The 26,103-nt window shown below is 33.6% G+C and overlaps 3 protein-coding genes across 3 annotated transcripts; 1 reads left to right on the top strand and 2 right to left on the bottom strand.

Moving 5' to 3' along the window:
- The first annotated feature begins 2,233 nt into the window (after positions 1–2,233).
- Positions 2,234–18,056, top strand: LOC130657212 (uncharacterized). Its single transcript, XM_057460187.1, has 3 exons — positions 2,234–2,276; positions 15,466–15,767; positions 16,814–18,056. Exons 1-3 carry the CDS (start codon positions 2,257–2,259, stop codon positions 17,071–17,073), a joined length of 582 nt encoding a protein of 193 aa, XP_057316170.1. The 5' UTR covers positions 2,234–2,256; the 3' UTR covers positions 17,074–18,056.
- Positions 10,101–11,696, bottom strand: LOC130657213 (uncharacterized). The gene has a single exon (XM_057460188.1). It carries the CDS (start codon positions 11,586–11,588, stop codon positions 11,130–11,132), a length of 459 nt encoding a protein of 152 aa, XP_057316171.1. The 5' UTR covers positions 11,589–11,696; the 3' UTR covers positions 10,101–11,129.
- On the bottom strand, positions 17,347–23,749 carry LOC130657211 (trichohyalin-like). Its single transcript, XM_057460186.1, has 3 exons — positions 23,602–23,749; positions 20,032–22,720; positions 17,347–19,853 (listed from the first exon to the last, which is right to left on the bottom strand). Exons 1-3 carry the CDS (start codon positions 23,628–23,630, stop codon positions 18,486–18,488), a joined length of 4,086 nt encoding a protein of 1,361 aa, XP_057316169.1. The 5' UTR covers positions 23,631–23,749; the 3' UTR covers positions 17,347–18,485.
- Positions 23,750–26,103: the final 2,354 nt, after the last annotated feature.

The following is a 26,103-nucleotide window of genomic DNA, read 5'->3' as shown; positions in this document are numbered from 1 at the left end:
ATTGGGCTACAGTTAATGAGTACTTCTTAAGCGACGATATGGCCTCAGACTCTGACGAGGAGAAAAGGATAAACAGGACAATAAGATCAGCCAACGCAAAAATAAAAAAGAGAAAGAAATCCAGAAGTGATAAGAGACGATAATGAGACGATAAGTATAATGCGCATAATCCTTTTAAGTGGAATTACAAAGGTTATTCTAAGCAAAGTTGTTGGGGTTGTGGTAGGATAGGACATTTTTATTTGCAATGACCAGTTCAAGTTCCTTCAGACATCCTGGTTCTTTAACCAGGATATATAAAAGTGAACTAATACTTTTTTGTTACATGTTGTTGTAATTTTTGTTGATTGGATATGCGTTGAAATTTAGATATATATACTCCGAAACGAGCAAATCGCATGTTTTTATTAGGGATAAAGTCGGAGCATCAGGAGACTACGGAAAGCGTGTTATCGGAAACTATCGAAAAAAATACAAATTCTGGCGAAGCGACTTCGTAGCATCACATCAGTAGCATGGTTAAACATGGATATAGATTACCCTTTTCTTCAAGACAAATCCCCTCTTTCTACACCAATAACAACGCGTCTAGTCTAAAACACAGCGATTTCGTTGAGACCAGCATAAACGAGCTTCAACATCAAGGTTGCATCGAAGGGGTGAAAAGTATGACATTTTGCTGCAACCTTTGACAGCTGCTGAAGAGGAAAAGTTGGGATTAGTAATAGATTTGAGGCATGTCAAATTTAAATTTTCAAAGTTTAAATATGAGGATCTAAAAATTGCTAGACAGCATCTCGAAAAAAAAATACTATTTTACTACTTTTGATTTAAAAAGTTTCATTATGACACTTTCTTATCACCATGTTTCTCTATTCATGACGAAGACAAAAAATATTTGGAATTTGCATGGACATATAAAAATGGCACAACAAGACTTTCTTAATTCAAAGTTTTACCTTTTGGCTTAGCCAGCGCATGCTACTGTTCTACTAAGCGTACTAAACCTTTTGTGAAAAAATGAAGAAAACAAGGAATATGGAATGCTATGCACTAACATGACGGAATTTAGTCAACAAAAAGTTTTTACTAGGCAAAACTGCACCCTGATATTGTAAAGAATGATTTAAGAAAAGCCGGACTAACAATAAACGTAAGAAATCAAGCCTTATTTTAAAACATAGCTTGACTTTAATATAGATACAAGCACGATGAAGTTTTCTGTATCTTCAGAAAAAATCGAACATTCGTTTATCTTACATCAAAATTTATATAAAAGAGATTTCGCTTCTCCTAAAGAAGTTTCTAAGGTTTCAGGCAGAATTATCTCCATGCAGATAGCTATCGAACCACTATTGTTTACACGTCAAATGTATGCTTTCATTGACGGATTTCAACCGGCGCGAAATACCCATGTTCACCAAAAAAGTAGTTGTTTTTGTGTTTGTCAGGAAGATGTGAAAAAAGAAGCGGTGCTTATTTGAACGTGGCGCATTTTCGTTCCCAGACCTCTTTGAGGGCGTCTACTAAAGAGAATTGAGAATGAAAAATGCAATTATTTAAAAAAATAGTGCGCTTAATCGACCATTAGCCATTTACCATACATAATGACCTCATCCTAAGCCTTTGTATAAGGATCCTGGGACGAGTTTGTATATATAAGAGATTGTGATGAGAAGAGACAACAGAACGAAGGAATAATTTATTAATTTTACTTATTTATTTTTAAAAAAAAAATTGCTTAAATATTACTTAAACTAATCAACAAAAAGTTAAAAGAAAAAAGTTTGTCGATTTATATTTTTCTATTTTTTCACATTTTCTTGGACAATTAATTTTTTATTTCAAGTTTTCGCCGCTCTAAATTCTAAAATTACGCGTCCTGTTAATGATGCCGGAACAAAATTGATCTCAGTTAACACTTAGAATTATAATGATTGTAACATTTGCCCGGAGTTAAAATTCGTCCCGGACTGTGTCATCTTGATTTCGGAATCAGAGATTGATATATATATATAATAACTATGAAAAGCTTGAGTAATTATTAAAATTTTACACTTAACATTAGCAAATTTTCCAGTTTGTTCATTGACAAGTTCCGGGAGAAATTTTACGGGAAATTCCCATTATAAATTTGATGAAATATGTCTGCTTTATTTTACAAACAGGAAGTTACGTGTACACAAAATGTGCCCAGTCATGCGTAACGTTATTTATTTTATTTTAGATTTCAAAAAGGATTTACAGATTATTCTGATGCAATCAACACGCTGGAGGTAAGTTCTTGTGTGTAAGTGGTCGCAAATAAAAGGTGTGAAAAGTGAGAGCTTAATAAGAATTTAAGAGAAAATGGATTCAGTAAAAAAAAAACTTCTCTTGAAACCTAATTCTGCTCCCACTATTAAATAAATGTTGTTTTAAAATTAAATGTTTTTTAAAACGCGTTTGCTGTTCAGCTATTGAACCGTGACGAAAATCGAGTTTTTCAGTAAAATAATCTACAGTGTATTGAATTTGTATTTTTAAGTATTTAAGTCTTATTTCCTCCTAAAATTAAAGGTTAAATATTTTTACCCTTATCTCAGGATATATCAGGCCTAAAATATCTGTCGAGATGAAAAAGGAACTGAAAAGATTTATACTGTTTTTGTATTTTGTATACAAAAATATGAACGCAATCCAGAGCCGAAGTTAAATCAGGGGAGCATGTCTCCAGAAATTTTGCTATATTATAATTTTTTTTATGTTTTTAAGTGGAAAAATTCCTTGTTTGTCATACACGTGTAGCTAATAGCTTGGTGTTATGGGGCTGTTTTTATAGCAAGAGAACGCTTTTTTACATTTGTTGAGAAAGATGCTTGAGCTTAGTCATTGTTATATTACATTTACGCAGAATGACAAATTTGTGAAACATACTAATATTTGGAATTGTGCGCTCAATGGGCACGCCAGCTAGGCATGCTCGAGATAAATTAAAAACAAATCTTTTTTGTAACTCGTGTTGAGAATGCTTATCGCTATTGTCCACAAAAGTCGATATAAAAACACGATAATGTAAAAAAATAAATTTTGTCGTGCTGGAAGTCTCCGTTGATAATACGAAAATATATTTTTTTAAAACATCCTATGCATTATTCTAAAAATTAATCAAAATCGTATTAATCAAAATCATTTAGGGCAATGTTTAGCCGTGAGGCTACGGTTAGCCTCGATGAGACGAAAATTGCGGATTTGACAGGTCAGATCATCTAAAAACAACGCAAACTACTGGTAGCTTTGTGGTAAAGCATTCGCTTCCAGTCCGGGTTTTAACCCCAGCGTTATGCCAGAGACAATAAAGTATGGATCTATCCTTTCTGCTTAGTGTCCCGCTATTGTGGTTGCACGCCTTTTGTAACTCAAATAGGAGCTTTAAATGATTAGGGCAGGACCCTCGTTGATAGCAGTTATCGACAGGAATTGAAAAGATTATTCTGGGTAAACAATTTCAATAATAATAATAATAATAATAATAATAATAATAATAAGTATTTTAAAATTTAATTATAAGTTTTTAATGATATTTTTCCTAATTATTCAAGTAAGGTCGAATGCTCCAGCTAAACATGTTTTCTCTGAATATAAGCAAATTTATCAAAAAAAAATGTTATTTGTAACAATTCTGTTACAAGTAAAAGTTTAAACTTTTTTTAATTAAACTTTTTTTAGCTGTTTTTAATTAAATGCTAAAAATTTATTCAAATTTTAAACAAAAAAATTATAAGAAAAGTATTTGTTGATGAATATTTTTCTATTTGCTTTACATGTTCATAGTCCAGTTAGGTTCATTTTTATATCGTTCGGATAGCAGACTAATAAAAAAATTCAATACAGCCTGGAGACGAGATTGATGTTATGTCAATTTCCCGGATGCTTGTTACTTATTTATGAAATGAAAATTACTAGTCTTGTTACCAGCTTCTAAATTAAGTGTTTTCTCGATTTGTACGGAGGTACTAATTTTAACTATTTTATACCCTTGTACAATTTAGTCGTTCGTCTATCTTAGTGTCAGTGTCAGTTTAAAAGTAGCCGTCTCAACAAGTGGCAATTCGCTAAGTGCGAGAATATTACATTAACTTCACAAATCTCTCAGTTTGCCTTCATTTGGCGCATTTTAAAACTTGAGTTTTAACTGGAAACTATATATTCCAAAATGTTTGGGTTATTTTTTTTTATTCAAGCTTCTTTCCTGGTGTCAAGTAATTGATGCATGAATATTTACCTAACAGTTTTCGACTTTTAAATGTGTCTTTTATAAAAGTAGGGGAGGTCCTGAGGTGTGTGATGTTGAAGCAATGTCGAAACCAGAGCCTATAGCTACTTGTTTTTTTATATTAGAAACTAGTTTATAATAATGTCGAAGCAGAAGTTTGGACAACAATTAAAAAATAAATCAAAAACGTACTCGGTCTGAATTCCTTCGTCATAGATTAAGGCTGTTTTTCACTTCAATAAATTTTTCCACGGAACGAAACGGACAGGAAAAAAAGCTTCTGAGCATGCGTACTTAATTTCCTAAGAATTGCTCAAGGTATGTTTACTTTCTGTATGGAAATATGCGCAATACTATGAAGTGGAGATTACCAGGAGGAAATGTTTTGTTCTGTCCTGTTTTTGTCTGTTTCGTTCCCCAGAAAATTTTCCTGAAATGGAAAACAGGCTTAAAGAACAAAGTAATGCGATTTTAGAATTACTAAAAAACAATTAATTCTAACAGTTTTACAATGAGACAACTTCAGCACTACCTTTGAGGTGAAGGTGGTGTAGTGGTAGCGCTGTTGACTTGTAATCGAAAGGTTACAGGTTCGAGTCTACATTCCGCGCAATTTAAATGTAGTGTTGTTAGCCCATTACAGAACCATCTACTAACCGCTATCCGGCTTGTGTGGCACGCAAGCAAGTTGGAGCTATGCTTTAAGTATCTCTAAGGGGTAATGTAGCTAGTTACCTTCGGAGGGGATGAAGAGCCAGCTGTTAGAACGGATTACTCGAAGACCTTAAACTTTCCGTTCCTTACTTACGCTTACCCCAATGCTTGTTGAAATATCCAGTGTCACAAAATAGAAAGGGCTCTCATTGTAAATGATCGATTAAGCTTTTGGACTTATTTTTAAAATCACTTTAGAGAATATGCTTATTCTGAAGAAAGGGTTTATTAATTTTTTGCAAAAATATAAATGAATATTTTAAAATAATACCTTGTATTATTTTTTAAAACTAAAGTTAATTGTATATTTATTTTCATCAAATGACTGGAGTATTTGGTCAACAAGTTAGACAATGTTCAGTAACATATGCTTGTTGAAATCCAAACTGTTTTTCATATAAAATGTTATGCTCTAAAAGAAATTTATATAATCTATTGTACCTGATTCGTTCAAGTAATTTTGAGAACCAGAGTAATACGGATATTGGTCTAAAGTTTCTTGGTAACGAGTCGTCTCCAGTTTTAAAAATTGGAGATACTCGTGCTATTATATTGTTGCTTGGGAAAAATACCTTCTTTTTAGAGATATCGAAAAAATGTGTTTTAGTGGTTCAAATAGTTGATCTTGACAGTTCTTAACTACATTTATACTAATATCGTCATACCCTGGATTTTTGTTAGTTTTAAGAGAGAGGAAAGCATCAGTTATTTCTTTATCAGTCAATGTTTCTTGCTTCATGTTTTCTTGATTTCTGTTTACATACGCGTCAAATTTTCGCTGAGTGTTTGGAATTGCTGATGCAAGTTTAGGTTCGACATTAACGAAGAATTTATTGAAAATTTCAGCTATTGTTTTAGCGTCTGTTATTTCTTCACCATTTGAAATCAGTCTCCTTGTGAATGAACTTACTGTCTTTTTATTTCCAAAACTTCTTTTATAATTTTCCATGTTTTCTTAATGTCAAACTGATACTGTTTTAGTCGATCTGCATAGTGTTGTCAAATTTTAGTTTAATAGATTCGAATAAGGTTTTATATGCTTTATAATTATCCTCGTTCAACATAGTTCTCTTTTTAAGAAATTTATCGTATAATTTTTGTTTCCGCTTTGACGACTTTATGAGCCCTCTTGTCATCCACGGACATAGTAAAGAATTAGATTTTGCTTTTATTTCTTTTATTGGAAATGTTTTATCATATAATGAGAGAAATAATTTAATAAATTTGTTGTAGGCTATGTTTGCATCACTTATATTTTTGATATGACCAATCTACGTTACTTAATTTTTCTTTGAAAATTGCAATTGTATTGTCATTTTTACTTCTTTTATATTTTAATTGCGAGGTTTACTTTACGATGGCCCCTGTGGCTCACTTCTCTTCTTAGTCAAAGCGCTTCTCTTCTTTCCTCCAAAATCTTCCTTCTTCCGTTCGAAACGCTTCTCCTCCAAAGTGAGAAACACTTTTCTTCCATGAACTCAAAAAATTCCCAGACCCAATTCCGGTCCGGAATATTGATTGAGCTAGATTTCGCTAAATCACGTTTTTTGAATAAATGACCGACCGTGACCTCCAGGTTTTTTTGCGTTTTTCATATATTAGGGAGACGAGAGTGAATAACTGACGTATCCGTTTAAGGCATTCGTTTATCTTTTTTAATACGCACTTTCTTATAAGAATACCAGAACTTTAACAAGGCTGGCCATTATTTCCTTATTGTTCTGAACAAAATACGGATTGTTTTAATCTAAAATCCTAACCTGACATTTTTGAAAGGAAATGTGCTTTGCTTAGTTGACACCACCATGATTTTGAGGACTCTCGGTAGCCATCTATTTTGCCATTTATTGTGTTTCTTGATAAATAAAATTAATTACTTTGCTACTGATCTGAATTGATTTGTGATATTATTTTATTCATGCACAAGATTCGGGACCTGCTACAGTATTTTAACAACAATATTTTTATTTGTAAATTGAGCACGTGTTAGCCAAGTATGCTTCTTGCGAAAAATGAAAAAAATTATACAGACCATTGGTGTAAAATTGCGGACCAGATTTTTAAAATTACTTGTGAAGAGAAAGTTTGGGGCCACATGCAGTAAAGTGTTAAATGCAGAAGAGAAGTGTCAAAATGCAGTAGAGAAGTGTGAGAATACAGAAGAGAACTGTTCGGATCATAGAAGAGAAGTGTTTTTAAATTGGAAGAAACGTGAGCCATAGGGGCCATCGTATTACTTGCTGAGATCGCGTGATCACAAAAATTGGAAAATGGTCCGGGATATGAGTCTTTATGATACCTGCACTTGTTTTACCATCTAGATTTATATTAGATAACACGTGGTTAATTAAAGTGACACTCCTTCTTGTTACTCTAGTTGGCTTGTTAACCAGAGGAAAATAACTTCTTTCGAAAATAAAATGTATAAATTTTTTAACTTTTGCATTTGTTTCGTGATCTAAGAAGTTTTAGGGGGATTTTCACGAAGCGAATTAAACTGCGAATTCGATGGTCAATTCGCTTTTTAATTTTCACGAAAAAATAAATTAGGCGCCAAATTCATTGTTTACATTAGTTAACCGCGTTCCCTTAAGGTTCAAGTCACCTACAATATAGATTGGTTTGTTATTCAGAACAGCAAGTCTGAGTAAATCTTTCAAGTACAGTTGACTCTCTCTATCTCGACTACCCTCTATCTCGAACATCTCTCTATCTCGAACCAAAGTCTCGGTCCCTTGGACATTTGTGTAGGCTCTAAGCTATTTTCCTCTCTTTATCTCGAACCTCTCTATCTCGAATACCTCTCTATCTCGAACCAAAATCTCGGTCCCGTCTGACTGTTTCTCTCTCTATCTCGAACTTTTCCGGATTTAAGAACCTATTTCCACTAAAAATCGAATTAAAATGTTCCATTTTCGAACGGAAATGTTTGACGTTCGAATTCTAAAGTCACTCACAAAACATTGTTTACAGTGTTTTGAACCAGAAACCTTCTTGAGGTGAAGATGTCGGCTTTAAAAAGAAAACTCAATAACGTTTCTTTAATTCAAAAATGTCAAATAATTCGGGAAATCGAGAAAGGAATGTCAAACAAGGAGGCAGCAGAAAAATACAATTTCAACTTGGATGAAAAAAAAACATAAGATCCTACAAAGCTTGGAAGAACAAAAAACCGCGTCTGGTTCGAAAAAGGTTCGAGGCTGTGATTATGAGCAGATAGACAAGGCTGTTTTCAAATGGTTTACTGTTCAAAGTAGCCAAAACATTCCGATCGATGGCAATTTGATAAAAGAAAAGGCACTCAGTTTTGCTAAAAACTTTGATTGTTCAAGTTTCAAGGCAAATGGAAAAAAAGGTAAATAACATAGTTATAATTTTCATTTCGTGTATAAAAACAACGTGATTACATATCAAACACTAAAATTACAGCTTCTGTTTTTTCAAAATCTCTACCATTGACTTTTGCCCGGATAAGCTTAGAACACAGGGGACCTGCATTCCATCACCATCTCCAAGATCAACTGCCTTTCCAGTAACAGTTATATCACATCTCCCAAATTGATCAGCATGGAGAAAATAAAATATGGTTTTAGCAAACTTTCCATTTTCTCCTAACGGCAAATGTCCGACTAGTTTCCCATCTTTTTTAACGGCTACAGCGTATTTTTCGACAGGGTTGTGAGGTTCCATTTCTCCTTGTAGTTTTTCTTGTTGGACTGGTGTCCATAAACTTTTGTAAACATGGTACCCTTTTATGTAAGATGTAATGTCAGTGGAAGACAAAACGACGAGTGGCATATTTTCAGTTAATTCAATTTCTTGTCCCAGTAAATTTATAGCCATATTGTTCATTACAGATTCTACTACACTCCACGTGTTCAACAATATAATTTGTAAACAGATAAGAATCGAATCGAACCAATCTTAAAATTTATGTTCGATTGTGTTATGTTCGATTAATATTAAGGGCTGCTTTACACAGCATTTCCTTGAAAGTTATCGGTGGTGAATGTAAGTCAGTTACAAATCAAATGACAAGCTCCTGGAACGAAACCACGCTCCCAACCATTCTGTCGAATTACAAATTGGAGGACACTTTCAACGCAGACGAATTTGGTTTGTTTTACCAATGTCTTCCCGAGAAAACATACCACCTCAAAGGAGAAAAGTGTTCTGGGGGGAAGAAGAGTAAGTTGAGATTCACTGGAATGGCCGCAGCAAGTGCTACTGGAGAAAAGTTGCCAATGTTCGTCATTGGCAAATCAAAAAAACCTCGCTGCTTTAATAACATCAAACATCTCCTTTGCCAATACACATCACAAAAGAAAAGTTGGATGGACAGTGAAATATTTGAAAACTGGGTCCGGAAACTGGACCAAAAGTTTCGTGTAGACGGAAGAAAAATTGTTCTTATAATCGACAACTGTCCAGCACACCCATCGATCTCGAACTTAACAAACATTCATCTCGTTTTTTTGCCCCCTAACACAACGTCTGTGTTGCAACCGATGGACCAAGGTGTCATACGAAGTCTAAAAGCGCATTACCGAAGGAGAGTTGTACGTTTGCTGTGCAGTGCTTTGGAGAACAACAAACCTTTGCCAAAGATTTCAATTTTAAGCGGAATGAAGATACTGGCTGATTCTTGGGAGGCTGTAACTAAACAAACCATCATCAATTGTTTTAAGAAATTGGAATCTCTTCTACAGGACAACAGGATGCTATTGCTGATTCGGATGACCCATTTAAAGATCTTCAAGAAAGTTTGGATGATTTAAGAGAGGCTGATCCATCATTGGTACCAAATGATCTCAGTGCTAATGATCTTGTGACCTTGGATGATGAGGTTATCGCAACCGCCCCTCAAATCTCTAATGAGGATATCATTGATGAATTTCGGAAATCTCAGGACGACGAAGCTGAAGACGATGGCAGTGACATGGAGGATGATTCATTTGATATAGTTGTCGAAAAACCATCAAGATCAAAAGTCGAGTGTAGTATTGATCTTTTGAAAGATCTAGCAATGTGTTGCGAAAAAGGCAATGAAATGCAAATGCTTATCTCCAAATTCGAAAAAATGTATAATGAAGACAGAGTGGCATCACTTAAACAAAAAGACACAACCGATTTCTTTAAATGAAGCTGTAAATTTATTTTATGTATTTATTTTAAAAGAAGTCTTGTGCATTGAATATTAACATTTTAACATCTCTCATTGACCTCTATCAACTCCCGATACACTGAAGGTTAAAAATACGTTTTTTACGAAAAAATCCAATTTTTGTCAATTTTTCTCTATCTCGAACTTTCTCTATCTCGAACAAATTTTCTGGTCCCTTGCGAGTTCGAGATAGAGAGAGTCAACTGTAGTTATGAAATGGTTTATATTTGCCAGCAGGTTTCCTGTATGCAGCATTAATAATAATGTTTTTGGTGGGTTTATTGATTATTTCTACAGAAAATGATTCAACATGCTCATTATTAATACTCAACTCAGAACGCACTTTGAACATTAGAGAATTGTGAATAAAAACACTAACTCCTTCCCAAACACTTTTATCTCTAATTTATATTTTGAGGAGTAATTTGGCAAACTGTAAAGAGAGCTTGTCCAATTATCTTCACGACACCATGTCTTTGTTAAACATATTATTTCAAATTCATGTTCTAAATTTGTCAGAAAGTTTTTAAATTTTTCAAAGTACTTTTTTATACTCTTTATATTTAAATGTAAAATAGAAAAAGAAGTTTTATGATGTAGATTTTGTTTTGCATCATCTACGGTGAAGTACTTTGTATCTGATAAAAGAGTTTAGATTTACGTCCGGGTCTGTTGAATTATCTAAGAGGATATTTTGCAAATTAAAAGATTCAAAAACTAATTTTTCAAAATTTTCTCCTATGTTTTCAGCCATCTTGTGAAAAAGCAAACCATTATCTTGTTGCGTAACGGAAACTTATTTATGTTTTTGGTTTGAAATCCCTAGAAAATACTTTTTCATATTTTAAAATTGCATATTTACCAAGTTCCCTAAGTCTCTGAACTTCAATCCATTTCTCCTTTCTGATAAGCCTTGTTGACGCAGAGAAATCTTCATAAATATAAATACCAGTATTTCTGATCTTCTTTGCATTCATTAATATTGCTTCCTTGTCTTCAGCCACTATAGTTCTGGGACCTGCTTTTTCCGTCATCGGTCGCACTCTGTGTTCTTTCGATTATTATATTTTCCAGATTCAGCTTCTGTTTCAAAAGATTTTTTACCATCTGTTTGCAATCTTCCCAACTTTCTTTCTCATGTTCTTTCAAACTGTCAATTCGAAGATTATTCCTTCGTGATCTATCCTCCATTTCACGAAGTTTTTCCTTCAAATCCTTCAGCTTTTCCTCCCGAGTTTTTATATGTGTTTTCGAGATTTCAAGTTTGTCATCCACCATGTTTTTCTGAACTTGAAGACTATCTGCAATTTCTGTTTTTTCCTTGGAAAGCAACTTAACTTCTTCCTTTAAGTCCTCGAGCTCTTGATTTAGTTTGTCCAGTCTTTGATTCATAATAACTGTGTTGGGGCTTATTTTTTGCATTAAGCCTCGTCTTACGTGCTTTCCTATCTTCATCAAACATTTCCTTAAATATGTTTCTAACCAAAGAAATTGACACGTTCATATCAACCACATCCTTTTATGCCATCCTCATACAATTGTGTTATGTAATATAATATAATATAATATAATATAATATCATGTAATATAATATAATATAATATAATATAATATAATATAATATAATATAATATAATATAATATAATATAATATAATATAATATAATATAATATAATATAATATAATATAATATAATATAATATAATATAATATAATATATAATATGTATAATATAATATGTATTATAAAAAGTTTTTTTTTTATTTTTTACTTTCTCTTACGAATTATACTCAATATACAATAGGTGTATTCATAGACTTACAAACCCTTTGACACCGTAGATCACGAAATTCTAATAAAATAACTCGAATCTTATGGTATCAGAAACATATCACTCAATTGGTTTCGTAGTTATCTCTCTCAAAGAAAACAGTTTATAAGCTATGAAAAAGGTAAAACTGACTATGAACACATACGTTGTGGAATACCTCAAGGTTCGATACTTTAATCTAGCTAATAGCAACAAGGATCTATTCGATTCTGTAAATACAGAACTTATCGATATAAATGAGAGATTCCGTGCAAACAAATAAAAAAAAACGAAACATTCCATTCCGAAATCACATTCCTTTGAAACTACCAAAATTAGCGATAAACAATATAGAAATTGAACGGGAAACAGAAAGTAAGTTTCATGGAATAATCCTAGATGAAAATATTACTTGGAATAAACATATTAAATTGGTAGAAAACAAAATCTCGAAAAATATTGGTATTCTTTGTAGAGCTAAATCTATTTTGAACCAGATGTGTTTAAAAAACATATACTTCTCACTAATTCACTCGTACATAAACTATGCAAACATTGCATGGGCAAGTACACACAGGACCAAATTAAAACCAATTCTGAGCAAACAAAAACAAGCAACTAGGATAATTTACCACCAGGATCATGGCACTCACTCAAGGCATTTAATGAAGAATTTAAAGGCGCTTAACGTTTATCAAATAAATACCTATCAACTCTCAATCTTCATGTTTAAAGTTAAAAATAAGTTAGCACCACAAACATTTCACAATAGTTTTGAGCAAATAAATCACAATTTTCCGACTAGATTTCGTGAAAATAATCTAAGGCAGCCAAAAATTATTACGCAGCGAACTAGTTTTGCTATATCTAAAAGAGGACCACGTCTATGGAATAACTTTTTATACAGAGATTTAAGAAAGTTAACATCATTATGTGTTTTTAAGCAGTGTGTGAAAAATTCTATTGCGAAATTTGAAAACGAAGTTACTTTCTTTTAAACAACACCAAGGAATAATAACTCTTTACCCCAACGAAACTTATGATGGGGCTTGGTGATAAGGCAAAATTGCTTTGCGCAAGCTCCAGTCAGTCTTTTAATTTTTTTCGTATGGTTTAAGATCTTTATTTTACTAGCTGATGTATGTATATATTTTCTATTTACTTTTAAACGATACGAGGAACTTGTATATATAAACGAACTTGTAACTCTCTTTGACGAAAAAAAATACACATTAATTCTTCCACTACTAAAGACTAAAAATAGAAAAGAACGTAACAACAAATATAATCAATTTCAATCAACGTAAATTTTCATTTCCATAGACTATAAACATTTGTGGTGCCGCTTCCGTTATTTCTTCTGGGTTTTAGCCATTTCCCAATTTAATTTGTTTTTCTCACAGTTCGAGATCAGCATAACTAGGTTGTTGTTTTTTGAACCAATAAATATCTTTATCGTCACTTCCATCAATGCCTTAAACAATTTAAATGCAGATCATGTTAGATATTAATTGATTCCATGATATAAGAATCCAGTTCACTTCTGTTTTAAAATACTAGTTGATTTACGTCTTGAACGGTTTGTTCTAGGTTACATCTGGTGCCTGAATATACTTGAAAACAGTCACCGGGGACAAAGTTCCATCTTTTTAACCTGGAAATTTTTGAATAATTTGGCAATAAAAACGACATTATATATATTCCCCTACTCTTTCTATAACTTCTCGACATCACATTTATCCTCTTGAATAATATGAAAGATTTCAACTACTTTTCTGTTAACACAACACTTACACAACATTTCACATATCCTATGTTTTCATACCAATAAAAACAACAACATAAAGCTATCGCTATATTGGAATCCATATCCGCAACAAATAGGTTTTTCATCAAATGTTATAATATCAAGTAGTTGGTATGAACACTTGATTCGTAATCTTCTTGCGCGTATTATATAAGACATATTTGTCATTAAATATCAGTGTCTTTTTGCGCTGGTGTATTTTTACTTCCTTCCAATAAGTTGTGTCGTTTTATGAATTTTATAAACCAAACATTGGTTCTTCAAACGTTTTATCATAACAGTCAGGATCGATACGTTTCAAGTCTCTTCATCAATTAAAACTTTTTTTTTATTTTTTTGACGATTTTTCTTGATACACGTAGTTCCTTCACGGGGCGTTCATTGATTCATTCTAGCAATGTTTCCTGTTTTTCTCGCTTTATTCTTGCGAAAAGTATGGTCAATCGCAAAAAAAGAATTTCGCTTCTTTTCATGAATTTTGTAGAACCACAATTTTTTTGGTAGGGCAAAAGTTTTTCTGCAAGCAGTTATAGTTGAATCCGTTTTAAAAAAAAAATTAAATAAAAAAGTGCACAGAACACCATATACTAGGGAAGAATGTTAAGAAGTTTACTAGAAACGTGTGACTTGGATTATAGAATTGAGTTTCTGACAGTTATATCTATGATCACCCTATTTATTGACATTTGGATATCATTCATTGGACAGAAATTGATATGTAAAACAGACACTCAAGAAAAAGCGATGGAATGATAAAAAAAATATCGGTGTTTTTAAATCAGACGATCCTAAAACGCTGGTTGAACATCTTCTAATCGAAATCACATTTTTTTAGAAACATATTTCTTAGAAACGTCTCCTGAAATTAAGCTCATTGCGATTGTAAATGGACAGAGGAAACTGGAAGTTGAACTCATTGTTTCAGTGAAATATGTTGCTCTTACAACAAAACATTTGCATATGTGTTTTAGGAAAGTTACTCGAAAGAAAACATTCAAAGTTTGATTTACTGTATTAAGAAATATCGCAAACACTGTAAATATGAAAAATGGATTCAATACTAATCAAAATCATGTGTTTTAGTATTTTTCTCTTATCTCCTTAGCCAAAATCAAAATTGCCCATGGGAGGCTTATTTAGGAGTGGAGCCGATTTTTCAAAATAACTTTTAAGATTTATTTGATAGAAGAGCTTTACCGATCATTTTCGGTATGACTGTTTTTTTTTAAACAATTTTTCTTTCGCGTCCGCCTTCTTAAGTTTGTGTCGAAATTTTTGTTTTGTTTTTGTTTTTGTTTCTACGCACTTTCACAAGCTTTACGTGGATAGTACTTGTTATGTTTTGAAATTGTCAAGCATTCTATGATTTATCATGTTTACTTAGAAGATTTCTACAGAAATAAAAATACTTTTTTTGTTTTTGCAATAAAGTAAGAATGATTTCTGATAAACTTAAAAATGCTAAAGGTGTATTTGTTACAGAAAAAAATGAGTGTTGTGGAATTCAACTTTTTTGGCAGTGTTATGCATTTGCAGATGTTCATCGACTTTATATCTATTTTGTATTTCAACTTTTTGTTGTTTTTGATGTTGTTATTGTTGTTATTCTCATTGTTGTTGACGTTGCTTTTGTTGTTGTTGTGGTGTACTTTAGAAAAGTCTTTCTCCTAACATTTATATGAACATATCGAGTGACACGTCTATGTGTATTTAGTTGTCATCCCGCTGAAATGAAACATTTAGTTCGAAAATGTATCACCTTAACGACCAGCATCATGTGTGCTATTCTTTTGGCTGTTTCCATGACAACTGAAGAATGGGTGGTGGGTGAAGATGACTTCAAGAAAGGATTATGGCTGACTGTCACTAAAAATTTAACATGGTTGAAGTACGTTCAAGCTTTTATGTTAGCTTCGTTATCCATGTCAATCTTAGTGAATATTTTGATAGTAGTGGCTTTTATAAAAGATCATCATTGTCTGCTGAATATGATTACAATTTTGACATGCTTTGCAAGTAAGATGTGTTTTTTGTTTCTTATTTTGTTTTACTGTAACAATATTGATTATTTGTACTCCTGCTAATCACTTTTTATTGGTCTGCAAAAATTTCGTTTTAAAGTAAAAAATAATTCGAAATTTCACTTTAAAAAATCTAATCTTTCTGCTCCGAGAACCGAGCTAATGAAGGTCCAAAATTTATGCAGCACCTTACTTTGTTATTTTCAACACCCTACCCAACAAACCGTAACAAATTCTTGACCAGTATATGTAACATTTTTAATACCTCTCCCTCCTCTCCTTAAGTCAATGTTTTCGTACACTGATTTTTATTTCCCATACAATTTTTTTTAAATTTTTGCATGAGCCAGACACGAGACACATTCGAGATACAGTTGACTCACTTGGAAAAATAAAAATGTGAGTATACTTGGGATCGTTCAAAATAGGCATGTCTTCTATATTGTGGTACATTTTATATCTTGCATGGACAGGACACAAGACACAAAAAAGACTGTTGTCGTTTTGTTACTCTGTCACTGATCCTCTCTTTTACGTCCAATACACGTTCGGTCGCAAATCTCAAAAAAAAAAATTTTTCTGTTACATAACAAAGGAGATCTGTTCATCCTCCACACTCCTTCATTTGGCCTGGAGACCGGGTTTAATTTTTTTTCTCCACCGGGAAATCGGAATAGTTGAGGTGAGAAAAACTACGCTGGGTCGCAAAAGAATTTCCTCCTGACTGAACTTTTTGAAATTCGGGAAATTCTCTGTTGTTAAAACGCGCATGGCCTCACTCACCCAAGCAAATATAATTAACTCCTGTACATTTTAAGAGGGTACGTTGCGACCACGCTGGCTTTGTGCTTATCTAGCGAATTATTTTCTGTTAATTTGTTGGATTTGAATTTTATGAATTTGTTCTGGCACATTAGTTTGCGTCTAAGCTTTCGTATGAGAGAAACTGAATTTTAATGTCCTCAAAGTAAGCTCAGTTAACTAGACTAGCTTTCATTCCCTACTTCTATTTTACACCAATTTATTGTTTCATTATTTTAGGTTCTTTGTTAACTGGCTCCATCTTCATATACCGTGATTACAATGATTGGACAAACCAAAAGAATGCAACGTTCGGAATTTCAATGCATGTTGCCATGGCAGCAATGATATTCTCATATTTACTGTTGCTGACATTGGTTTATGTGTATATATGTGGCAGTGGACGTGTGACGCCATTACATCTGACGCACTTACATGCTGTCGAAGACAGAAATGACGCGAATACAGATTTAAGTACATTAAGAGAATATGGCACGTAAATACAGCGACTGAAAACTGTTGCGAATTTTTTTTTGTTACAATAATGTTAGATGTTGAAGAAACATGGCTGAATGGATCCACTTATCAACCAAACAGATGTTGTAATAACACGGCAGAAATCTTTCTTAAGGACAGAGTTCCTCGTTGAAAAACTATAAATGAAATGTACATATTTGTTAAATATTATTTATCAAGCTGTTTTGTTTATGGATCATCTTTCATGGAACCTCAAATCTCTTGACCCGTATCACCATAAAAAAGAAAACACGATATTTTTTTATTCGTGCAATTATTCATTTTATTCGCATACACTATCAATTTGATTAATATTATTATGGTTATTATTAACACGATATTTGGTTGCACATGTAGAGGCGTTGGCTATATGGTGGAGATAGACGAGAAGTGAAGGTGGTTACATTGTGGAGATAATTAAAAAGATAAGGTGGTTATATTGTGGAGATTTTCAGAAAAAATAAAGTAGGTTACGCTGTGGAAAGCAAAATGGATTGTTTCCAAAGGAGAGGATTGATCAAGCAAATAACAATTTTTAGGTTCCGTTGGAGAGTGTATAGTTTCATTCTCGGTGTAAATTGGTTGTTTTGGGCGTATATAGAGTTTGAAATAACAGTATCAAGTTATAGTTGGGGCGGGAGCTAACTGACTGTATCGTCTGTCGAAGGTTGGGGAGTGACTATCTGGTTTAGATTTAGGTTAGGGTGAAGGTTTCGTCTATAAAATCAGGTTTAAGTTTTATGTAGTTGGGACAGGACTTTTGGAAGAAAACATTAGAGGTAGAGGTAGATAATAAAAAGGTTTATATGCGATGATAATTAGGGATTATATGAATTTGGACTTCGAGATCTGTGGCACTGTGTAAGAAAGAAAAAGGAAGGGACTGAAATAAGGCATGAACATGTTAAATATGTGGTAAGGTTTGATGAAAGTTTAGTTGATGAAAGAGGTCAACATGCAACCAAAATATCTTACAAAATTATTTCTGCTTTCACGCCAGTAGAATCCTGAATATCAAGCTTGTTGTTTTGAAGGCTACACAAACGAATTTTAAATTTAGCTCTTTCTTGAAGTTGGAATAGACACTGCAAATTTTTTGATAAACATGGCTGCTACGGCTTTATATTAAAAAAAAATTTAAAAATGTGCATAAAAAATGTAAACTAACGCAAAAAATATTAAGAATAAAATTCTCAGTTGTTTGTTTTGATACTTCATACTTCTAATAATCCACACAGTTGTAGCTTAAAAACGTCTGAATGTGATGTCAATTATGATATCAACGATGACAGTGACATTTTGTCCTTATTTAGATGTCAGATTATTTAAACCGTTTGAAAGATAAACTTTAAACCATTTGAAAGATAAACATTAGCATCAAAAAATTTTAGCAAATTTAATAAACGGTTTGCTGCATGCTGTAGCTTTGTTGGTAATCAGTGTCCATTTCATTTCTTGCACCTGGAAATTCTTTTGATTTTCTTAAAAGTTTTGGTTTAGAATGTTTAAAACTTGTGTCCGATCGATTTGATAAAACGCTACTTGCTTTTGATTCGCCGTCACTATCAAATGACGCGTCATTATAAGAGCGGTTGTGTCGGCGATTTTTGTCATGTGATCTTTTAGTACGGCTATAGGCTGAGTCTTCAAACTCTTGTTCACGTGATTCCATTGTGTTATCGCCGTAATAGATTCCTTCGTTGTTTGACGTTGCATGGTATTTCGCGAGTAACTCTGGAGGTGGGACTAACTTTTGAACTGTTATCTCTTCCCTATCAGGATCATAGAGATGCAACCAGAATACACATCTTTGAGAATGATCCACTCCTACTGGTACCTTCGTCTTTCCCATTCTGTGGATATTGGTGATCCAGTCGTTATTTTCTGGCTGGAAGTAACGAGTGCATACGGTGTAGTAAACGGACTCAGTTTCTTGACTGCTGTTATTTTTCGCGCTAACATTATTTTTGCTTTGGATTCTGTTGTTGTTGTTAGTGGAGGAGATATATTCTTCGTTTTGGTAAGAATTATTTTCTTGTTCGTTACTGCGCATACGCTGTTGTTGACTTGAATTTGATTGGTATCCATATTGAGAATCTCGGCTTTGTGAGTAATATGAATTATTGTATTCATGTTCATAAACCGATTTTGTTAATCTATTTTTTGCAGTGTCTGTTATTTTATCATCCTCTCCTTCTTCCATGCACAAAGTGATAACTCCACCTTTCGCCGTCACTTTTATTGATTGATATATGTCTTTCTCGTCCGGTGATGCAGTTTTTGTTTCGGTTCTTTGTTTAATAACTTGCTTTCGTTGTTCCAAATTTCTCTGATCTTTGCGCGATAAATTTGTGTAAGCTTTTGATTGAACAACATCCCTGCTCTTTCTCGATTTCCTCGATTGATTGGCCTGATTGTATTTTGCATCCCTGACCACGTGACTACCGCTTATTATTTTGACATCTGAACCGTTATGGTACTCGACCACGTGACTTTTTTGAGGCTGTTGGTGCGTGACAGGCAGGAACGTTTCTTTAAGCTGCTGCTCCTGGATAGGGTAGGTTTTTCTCGCGTGCTCAAGAAATGGCTGCTGCTGGCCGTATTGATAATCAACTTTGCTTGCGTGCCTTTGTTTTGATTTCTTACTGTCAAACTCGTGAGCTGATTTTGGTCGTTGCACAATTCTTCTTGAGTTTGAATGAGTTTGCTGCGTGGAGGTTTGAATAGCAGAGATGTTTCGTGTGGTTGTTGACGTGGAGTAGTTCTAACGTATGATGAAAATAAAAGTGAAAAAAATATACATTAATTTTTAACATAATAAATGTTTAATGTTTTTAAGAGCTATCTATAGTTAATTTTTAAGACTTGAATTTACATTCATAATTTTTTTCTTTCTCCGATGCAACGACTTAATAATTTTTAAAAATGTTTACATGACTCACCTGACTTCTAGTTTGATTGTTTTGCTCGTAACCAGTAATCCATTCTTGACTTTTTGCTCTCCCAAATCCTCTTGGCAATGTCTTACTTTGGCGTGTGATATCAACAGATTTTGGCCGAATTAATTGAGAAACCATTCTTTTTTCGCCCATCTCAGTGCGACCAAGTATTGTGTTCGAGTTGTGACTGGAAGTTCTTTTGTGAATTCCATCATGCTCATCATTTTCATGCTCGCAAGTGTAACAACTGGCTGAATTCTTTTGCTTTCTGCTGACTTCAGGTGTGTTTGAAGCAGACATACTGAAGCCTTTGTGAAATTTTCGTTGCTGAGAAACGTTTGGTGTGTTATTAGCTGACAAACTTTCTGATGGGTACTGTTTTTTTATTTTCAGATGTCGAGGAAATGTTGACATGTCCTGTTGATAGTCACTCATCTGATTTTCGTTGTAGTACTTTTGAGATTGACTTCTCTGAATACTTTTCTTGAATTGCTGTTGCTGAAATATGTTTTCATCTTTAAATCGTTTCTGTTCTTCCCTTAGTCTCACTTCTTCCATTTTTTGCTGTTCAGACTTTCTTCTTAGTTCGTCTTCAATTCTCCTTCTTCGAATTTCTTCTTCTCTCTTTCTTATTTCCTCCTCTTCGCGTTTTCTCTTCTCGATTTCTTCTCTTCGTCTGATTTCTTCTGCTTCTTTTCTTTTTTGTTCTTCCCATCGTCTCTCTTCTGCCTGTGCTTCTCTCCATCTTCTTTCCTCTTCCTCCCTTCGAATTTTTTCTTCCTCTTCACGCTTTTTTCTTTCAAATTCCTCTCTTTGGCGTATTTCTTGTACCTCGCGCTTTTTTCTTTCCACAGCTTCCCGTCTTCTGTATTCTGCTTCTTCTTCTCTTCTTGCTTGCTCCATTTGTTCTCTCTTTCTTCTTTGTTCCTCTTCCCTCTTCCTCATTTCAATTTTCTGTTGACGTTGATATGCCTCCTGTTGTCTTCGTTTAACTTCCATTTCTTCTTGTTCAATCTTTTTAAGTCGAGCACTTTCCATCCTTTGATGTTCAACACTTCTCCTTCTTCCTTGATCTACTTTTTGCTGGTTTTCAATTTGTCTTCTGTTTCTGTTTGACTCACTGTTGTGTCTAACACTCACATGAGTAGCACTTATTTGGTTTTGTTGGTCTTGATAAACATCATAGCCTTCATTTCTGACATCAAGATCGTAAATCTCTTGAACATGTACCGGCTCTGCGACTATGTTTTTCACTTTAATTATCTCTGTCTTTTCATGTTGCTGCCTGTACAGATCTTTATCGATATCTTGAAAGCTGTTGTAAGCATCGACTGCACTCATGTTTTGTTCAGAGCTTCTTCGTGGCTTTGGTTTGATCTTACCAGATCCTTTCTTGTGTTGTGAAGTAACATCTTCTTGTTGTACACTATAAAAATGGTGGTTTTCATGTCGATGTACCGGTACAAAGCCTACTTCATTTTGCTGTGGTGTTGGTGATACAAGAACTCGAAAGGCGTTTGGTTGTTGCAAGTGATCTCCGTCTCTAGCAATAGTGATATCAATTGGCAGATTTTTTGGATGCAATGGCTTTCTTTGTGGCATCGGAGAATAAATAACATCGACAGGTGTTTGTGGCTCAAAATGAGAGTTGCTATACTCTGAATCAGAACCTGCTTTCAATTGGATGTTTCTTACTTGCCTTTTTTGTTGATAATCCGGTAAATTTCGTGGGGAATATGAATTATTTCCAGATTTTTTGTGATGTTTTATTTCAACTTGTACAGGTTGATATCTTGGATACGGATTTTCATCAACACTAATCGTTTTTGCATCCTGAGAATGTTGGTTATGGTTCGGAATTATTACATTCACTGGTTCGTACACCTGTTGATTTTGTTTCTGTTGATTTCTTCTTTGTTTATTTGAGAATTGTTGTTGCTGGAAATCTTGGCCTTTCTCTTCCTGTGTTGATATCACCATATTAACAGGCTTGTATTGTTTTTTGCTTCGCTGGCTGGGAGGAGTGTTATACTGTTCCACTTGTATTTCAGGGGTCTTTCTTTTTGTGTGGATATCTTTGTTTTGTTTATAGTACTGCCCACTTCCATATTCGTCAGGATTAGCCATGTTGAATTGAAAGTTGACGGGTTGTCCTTTCATAATGTAAGGAGAGGATTGTTCTTCTTCCTGCTTTTGTTGCTCTTCTTTATACATGTCTTCGAAGCTTCGCTCACCAGACACGTCGTACTGAGAAGCATCAGTTGCAACGATTTGAGCTTCATCTATGTATCTTATGTTTTCATCATCATCAACAAACACACTATCTTCTTCATCATCTGAGAATGTTGCACTTTTTGAAAAGTGGTCAATCTTATTTGAACCAGAGCTGACAGTAACCTTCCGGAAACCATCTTTGACAGGAGATTGCATGGATTTACGGTTTGGACCAGGACTCTTCAACGATCTGATAGTAATTGGATTATTGTTGTTAAAATCTTTATTCTGTTCTGCACCGAGATAATTGTTATTGAATCTTGATTCATCAAAATCAAACGATCTATCTTGTTGATTTGATTCAACACTTTCAGCTGCATAACCACTTCTTAATATATTCTGGTTGCTAGACATTGAAGTTGTTGTCTTCGAGCTGCGACTGTAGACACTACTGCTAGTTTTTTCACTACGTCCATAGCTGAAAAAGATACAGACACTTGCATAAGTAAAAGAACAAAAACATAATTAAACACAAAGTATGCTGGTGCCATATTTTTATAAAAAGATTTCCTAGGGAAAACTAAGGAGATACCACGCCTACTCACAATGGTGTTCATTATTATTTATATGAAATTATTGGTCAGTTGAATCAAGTATATCGGTATTGAATTAGTGAAGTTTCACCTAGCAAAAATTGTTTTATTCAATATAGAATACAAATTAAGTATTTAACTCGATTTAAAAATTAAAATGTGACAAATCAAAAAAAATATGAACTTTGACATTGTAACATCGCAATAGAGTCCACTATCATAAGTTCAAAGAAAAAAGAAAAATTAAACCTTCTTTAGCAGGCTTCAAATGTGAATTTAAATAAAAGAAATTTCGTGGATGAAGCAATTTTACTATCAAAAACTTAACTTCCAGGTAGCATTTATTTTTTCGTCAGGTTGTCCGCCTTCGAATAAGAATGTAAATGATTTTCTCTGAATTTATTTCTTATTTACCAGATTTAGTTGGTGTTTCATAACGAAAAAATTTAAAAAAAAGAACACATTTTTTTATTAAATTTCTTACATTGTCAGACTTTAGTCGTAATTGCATCATGAAAAACACTTTCTGGCAACGAATTGGATGAAAAAAGCACTAATTCAATGTTCCAAATACGATAATTTGTTTATTGTGTTTAAAAGTCATTTGCCCTCTTATACGAACATTAACAGTGATGTTAAATCCATAGTTGATCAAAAACATTGGTGTAATTCTTTAAAGTGTTGAGGTAGGGCATTAAGAGTAAAAAGAAATTGACAGTTTGACAGTTGTTAGTAAATAAAAATTATTTAAAAAAAGTTTCCTCACCTCTGACTGTTCGATTTTATGTACGCCATTGCAAACAACTTTAGATGAAGTCAAATCGCTGCTTTGCTTGGAAAGGGCTTGCCTGTAATTTTACAGCTATGCCCAATCTGATGAAGTTTCGCTAGTTGCAAAAAGTTTTCCGAACAGATATGAATTAAACATGTGGAACTTTTTTACGGGGGTGAATAAGTAATATTGAATTGCATTAACACCGAAGGTAAGTCCTCACAATAGTGATTTAATACCCCCGTTCAATATTCACATCATCTCTATATCGATTTAGTTTCATTCATGAATAAGTAAATTTTCACAGTAAAAAATCCGAGCTTAATCATTTTTTCTTTTCCATCAATGACTGATACAAATGTGTGGTTTCTTCGGTTGATCGTGGTACTATACACAGTTGCTAGGATACCATCGCATCCATTGAGAAAAGACAACGAAGGAAGTCATGTTTATTCGAAGCATGCGTAAGTGGGAACAAAATAGATATGGTGTCAATATTAACCATTTGCAGTTTTTTTAAAGTTTGATGTGCTTATAAATATTTGAAATTCTTGAATCGAAGAAGACTCGCTATAATTAGAAAACACGCGTAGCTATCGTAATGTCAAAAATTATCACGATGTCGCTCACGAGAAACATAAGTACATAGACTTGCAAATTTCCGCCGTTTGGATATGTCAGTTTCTAGTGGTCTGTAAAATCTTAAAGTTTTGAAGATGGAATCGTAGAACAGGGATTAAAAATGGTTTAAACTTTCTAAAACAGAAATACAACATCGCTATGCGCTCGCATAATACTGTCTTCTCATCCACGTGCAGTTTTAACCACAAGGAAATCATTAATTTGTTTGAAATTAAACTAGAAATGGAATTTTGTTATTTTTTGGCTGCAATACATTATAGCATATGTACAAAATATTTTTGCGCAGTGAAGGTGATTCACACAACTTAAGATCTATACTGTAAATTTTATAAATGATAAATTCATAAGTGATTAAGTGTTAGTGCTGGCTCAAATTTTCAATTTAAGAAGTTTGGACGTTCTTTAATTCCGCAGGGTTCTATTTTTGCGGACTATACTGTTTTCCATTTCTTTTTAACGGGGATTTCATTTCGCGAAATAACTTGATTTGCTATGTTTATCATTTCACATTTTTATCTTATAACACTTATGCTAATAGAAAAATCAAAGGAACTAACTTTCGCGAATGGCCCCTTTTAAAATTTTTCGCGATAAGTAACTTTGACTAATGTTCTTTTTAATGATTTTTCGCTATGATTAACTTTTGCAGTTGACAGAAACAATATTTTTTGCGCAGAAAATTTTTTTCCAATAAAGTGAGTTCACCATTAAAAATAATTATTCAGGGAGGTAGATATGGGACAACCTCGTCCCCAGGACTACTTTCTTCTCAACGGCGCGGTACGGTACTACGGTAAAAGATGCTGGGGTCGAGCTTAAAGATGGAAGTGTGTGCTGATACTTTAGTTCTAATCACCGTAGAGAAAGCACTCACATAAAATATACAACCCTGAATTGTCGCAATCTGAATATGTTGAAACAAGCGGAACAGCGAAATCTGACGAGTGAAAGTTCAAAATGTTAGTAAGTAAGTAAAGATGGTGGTTATTGAAGCACTTATGGTATTTAACATAGCTACCTGAAACATGAAAAAAATTAATTCTCCTTGTTGACAGCAAACTTTAAACTTTGATTGGTTGGCTAAACCCAAAAATTTTAAAAGGGTAATAAATGTCGCTGATGTAAGCAGCATAATCCCTTTTCCATCTTTCTAGACCTTTCCAGACCCTGAATTAGTTATTTTTAAAGCAGAATGTTAGAAAATGCAACTAGTTTTTCATCTAGCGAATCTATCTGCAAAAGGAATTCTTCCGCAGCATATGAGTTGCAGAGTATTGGCCAATTGGCCAATCAAAATAGTTATAATCACCAGAGGAATTTAAGCATTCTCAGAGGACATCTTTTTCATATTCAATTTTCTGTTTCCCAAACGCGCCTTTAAAAACGCAAAATTAACTTTACGTATATAGTCTAAGGTATGGGCTTTTATTTTAAAAATATTACCACTTATCTGTTCAGTCATTGAATAATATAGATATTATCATGTCATGAACGAGCGAGTTTATTCTAGGCTAGTTTCGACAAAAGAAAAGTTCGCTTTATGGCTTTCTAGATTTCTATGATTCTTGCGATTGTAAAAAATGTGTCACTAGTTAAGAAGTATTAATTATTAAAGTTCAGAAATTCTAACAAAAGGGCGTTTAATAGTTGTCTTATTTGAATGACGTCATCTTTCAGCGCAACAGGGCGCCAATTTTTCTGAGTAAATTAAGAAGAAATAGTTATAAGTGTTATTTTAATTTGCAACACCCTTGTTTGCCAATAACCTAGTTACCTTGTCATTTAAGTGCCACGCAACCTCTTTCTTAGCGCCTGTTGTCTCTTTTTATATTTAGACGGCGAGACAATCGCCGC

The sequence above is a fragment of the Hydractinia symbiolongicarpus genome, chromosome 9 (assembly GCF_029227915.1).
Source record: "Hydractinia symbiolongicarpus strain clone_291-10 chromosome 9, HSymV2.1, whole genome shotgun sequence".
NCBI classification, from domain to species: Eukaryota; Metazoa; Cnidaria; class Hydrozoa; order Anthoathecata; family Hydractiniidae; genus Hydractinia; species Hydractinia symbiolongicarpus.
This window is presented reverse-complemented; position numbering and strand designations above follow the sequence as displayed.

Coding starts and splice junctions, on each gene's coding strand:
- LOC130657212 (XM_057460187.1), top strand. CDS start 2,257: ATGCAATCAACACGCTGGAG. Junction 2,277..15,465: donor ATGCAATCAACACGCTGGAG/GTAAGTTCTTGT, acceptor ATGTGTATTTAG/TTGTCATCCCGCTGAAATGA. Junction 15,768..16,813: donor AATTTTGACATGCTTTGCAA/GTAAGATGTGTT, acceptor TCATTATTTTAG/GTTCTTTGTTAACTGGCTCC.
- LOC130657213 (XM_057460188.1), bottom strand. CDS start 11,588: ATGAAGATAGGAAAGCACGTAAGACGAGGCTTAATGCAAAAAATAAGC.
- LOC130657211 (XM_057460186.1), bottom strand. CDS start 23,630: ATGGCGTACATAAAATCGAACAGTCAGAG. Junction 22,721..23,601: donor ATAAAATCGAACAGTCAGAG/GTGAGGAAACTT, acceptor TATCTTTTTCAG/CTATGGACGTAGTGAAAAAA. Junction 19,854..20,031: donor ACAATCAAACTAGAAGTCAG/GTGAGTCATGTA, acceptor ATCATACGTTAG/AACTACTCCACGTCAACAAC.